The sequence below is a fragment of the Poecilia formosa genome, unplaced genomic scaffold (genome assembly GCF_000485575.1).
Source record: "Poecilia formosa unplaced genomic scaffold, Poecilia_formosa-5.1.2 Scaffold337, whole genome shotgun sequence".
NCBI lineage: Eukaryota > Metazoa > Chordata > Actinopteri > Cyprinodontiformes > Poeciliidae > Poecilia > Poecilia formosa.
This window is the reverse complement of record NW_006800276.1, coordinates 400,227-402,943: the sequence shown is the minus strand read 5'-3', so window position 1 is coordinate 402,943 and position 2,717 is coordinate 400,227. Positions and strand designations below refer to the sequence as shown.

General features: G+C 42.3%; 1 protein-coding gene and 1 long non-coding RNA gene across 2 annotated transcripts in view; one reads left to right on the top strand and one right to left on the bottom strand.

The window, feature by feature from the left end:
• Window positions 1-378, top strand: part of LOC107833142 (uncharacterized) — a 1,289-nt gene extending 911 nt beyond the window's left edge. Inside the window, exon 2 of the long non-coding RNA XR_001658861.1 lies at window positions 172-378. This is a non-coding gene — a long non-coding RNA (uncharacterized LOC107833142). The remainder of the gene's footprint in view (window positions 1-171) is intronic.
• Window positions 1-1,926, bottom strand: part of rpl35a (ribosomal protein L35a) — a 4,714-nt gene extending 2,788 nt beyond the window's left edge. The window contains exons 1-4 of the mRNA XM_007573715.2: window positions 1,876-1,926; window positions 1,145-1,181; window positions 815-967; window positions 597-741 (exon numbers count right to left, since the gene is read on the bottom strand). Coding sequence (XP_007573777.1) covers window positions 597-741; window positions 815-967; window positions 1,145-1,155 — 309 coding nt within the window. The 5' untranslated portion in view covers window positions 1,156-1,181; window positions 1,876-1,926. The remainder of the gene's footprint in view (window positions 1-596; window positions 742-814; window positions 968-1,144; window positions 1,182-1,875) is intronic.
• Between the last annotated feature and the right edge of the window lie 791 nt (window positions 1,927-2,717).

The window sequence follows — 2,717 nt, the reverse complement described above, 5'->3', positions numbered from 1 at the left end:
GCTCAAATATGAAAAATTGGACTGATATTGATATCTGATAGTAACACCGGTATTATGCCAGATTTACCAATATTTCATTTTATAAATTTTTTTTATCCGATTACTCGATTAATCGTAAGAATAATCGATAGATTACTCGATTACTAAAATATTCGTTTACAACAGCCCTAGTCGGGATTGTTAGATTTACTACTTTCTCAATAAATATCTGAGACCATCTGAGAATATGTGAGCAGTTCAGTGATATAAATCACACCTTGATGTGCCTGGGGGCCTAAAGAAGCTTGTTACACACAGGAATGTTTTCCAAGAGCTGTGTTTGTGTTTGTGGAGCTACGATTGCCATGAAAGTCTTACAGTTAACTGAAAACAAAGAGAAGTGACGATAAGAATTATTTATTATCGTTGTTACAATAAATCATGATAAAACTTTCAGTCCGTATTGCTCAGCTCTTCTGCGGTGAATGTTAACGCTGCTGGTGCAGAGCGAGTTTTGGAACCGCGTCAATCCAACTAATAAATGACTCCACCTGAACCAGACAGAACCTGAAGTCTGATCAGGACCTGAACAGAACCGCAGCAGCAGCAGAACTCACCACCCGGATTCGGTGTCCGATAGCCTTGGCCGGCAGGTTGCTGCTGAACTTGGCTCTGACCATGCCGCTGTTGCCGTGGGCGCGGGTCACCTTTCCCCAGATCACTCTGGTCTTGTTGGGCTTCCCGCCGGGCGTCACTGTGTTCCTGCACAGACACACACACACAGTTTGAGCTGAGGCGGCAGTGGCTGCATCATGATGCGGGCGGCAGCACTCACTTCTTAGCCTTATAGACGTAGGCGCAACGTTTGCCCAGGTAGAAGTCGACCTCATCCCGACTGTAGCAGCCCTCCAGCTTCAGCAGCGCTGTGTGCTCGCGCTGGTTCCGCAGCCCACGCTTGTAGCCGGTGAAGATGGCCTTACTCCAAAGTCTGGTGGTCAGAGGTCAACAGCTCATTTAACACATCATAATACACAAACTAACAACAGTTCCTTAATTTCTTTTAAATTATTAAACTTCGGCAGAAAAATGAGGGAATCTGAAGAAAAAAAGTTAGATTTTCATTCAGACCCTACAGAAAAAAATGAGACAAGACCAGAGGACTCACCTTCCAGGCATCGTTTATCTTCTTCAGGTGAGTTCACCTGCGAACACACACATTAGAGCAAATCATGAACATGCAGACACAGAGCTGGATGTCATCTGATCTGAAAATCCGTCCTGACCCTGCAGAACCTCCAGATGTTCTGCAGCATCTCTGATCTGAAGCTAATGCTAAACCTCCCTCCGTTCTGGGCTGTTTGATCGTTTATTCCGGGCTGTTATGATTTGGAAACTGAGCTCGTTTCAAATGAGGATCCATTCGAACCGAAACTGACCGGAGATAAATTCGGCTGCTCATTTTCTAGCATTTAACCAGATTATAGCGGAATTGAACCTAACAGAACGAGCAGAAACGTGGGGTAGCTGAACGTCAGAGCGGAAGGTTAGTCCGGGGCTTTACCGATTTATAACGAAGTTCGGCAATAAAACTGAGCCTTTGTGACACAAACAGACCCCGAATCTACTCTGAAGACCCGAGACCCCTCCGCCTCGCTCAGAATGCAGTTAATAGCTTCTAAGTCCCCCTGAGGCGGAGCGGCTGAGTAGTACTCGGCTAAGCTAATTTCTGTTAGCTCTACTATCCGATTTAAATCTCCACCATCGGAGATCCCGCCGCTGACATAAACACCCCGAATGACAGTGGACAGTCTTCCCTCTCTAGAGGAGTGAGTATTTAAAGCAGGCAGACCAATGTGTGGCTGATTTTCAGCTTTAATCGGACAGATACACACTTACCTGCGAACAGTCCACAAAGATGGAGGAAAAGACAGGACCCAAGGCCTGCCGGGTAATCACAGTCCCTGGAGCTGCCCATTAGGATGCCTGATCAAAATAACAAAACACCGGTTTTAAAATAAAGAATAAAAAAATTAAATGTTTAATATTAACTACTATCACCACTTTGTATTGCCTTGTTGCTGAAAATGTGTTATATAAATAAATTACCTTTACCTTTAATGAAAATTAAAACTAAATAATCAGCTGTGAAATTCATACGATCACGTATGTCATCTCGATTTTGCAGTTGTAGTAAAAGTTTTAATTTCTTGGGGTGTTGGTTGGTTGGGAGCGTGTTGGGTGGTGTGCAGTTTACTTCTGGGCTGGCTGTAAAGGTTTTTAGGAAGTTCTGGGAATATTTAGCAAATTATTAACAGGTTTGTATGTGTACAGAAAGAGCAAAGTATGAATAGCTCCAGTTGTCTCTCCTCGCCATTAGTGGGCGCTGTGTTACAAGTTTCTGGATCAATTATATTATTTAACATTATATGTCAATGAATTTGTATGTCGTAACCTTAATCTAGCTGCTGATAAACTTTACTTAGCTAACTACAACTAAACAGTAAAAGTTAAGTACATACATTATTTACAGTATATGTGAAAAACATTTATTAGGAATCTTTTTTTTTTTGCTTCTCTGCTTCCTATTGGATGACACAATAAACCAAGTGATCAGCTATAAACGCGGATATTTTCCTCTTGTGGGCTTATTTAGTTCACAAAAGAGCTAAATACGCCCTTTTGTGCTGAATTATCAACATTAAACCTACCGGATCACAATATAATAAATACACTACTAC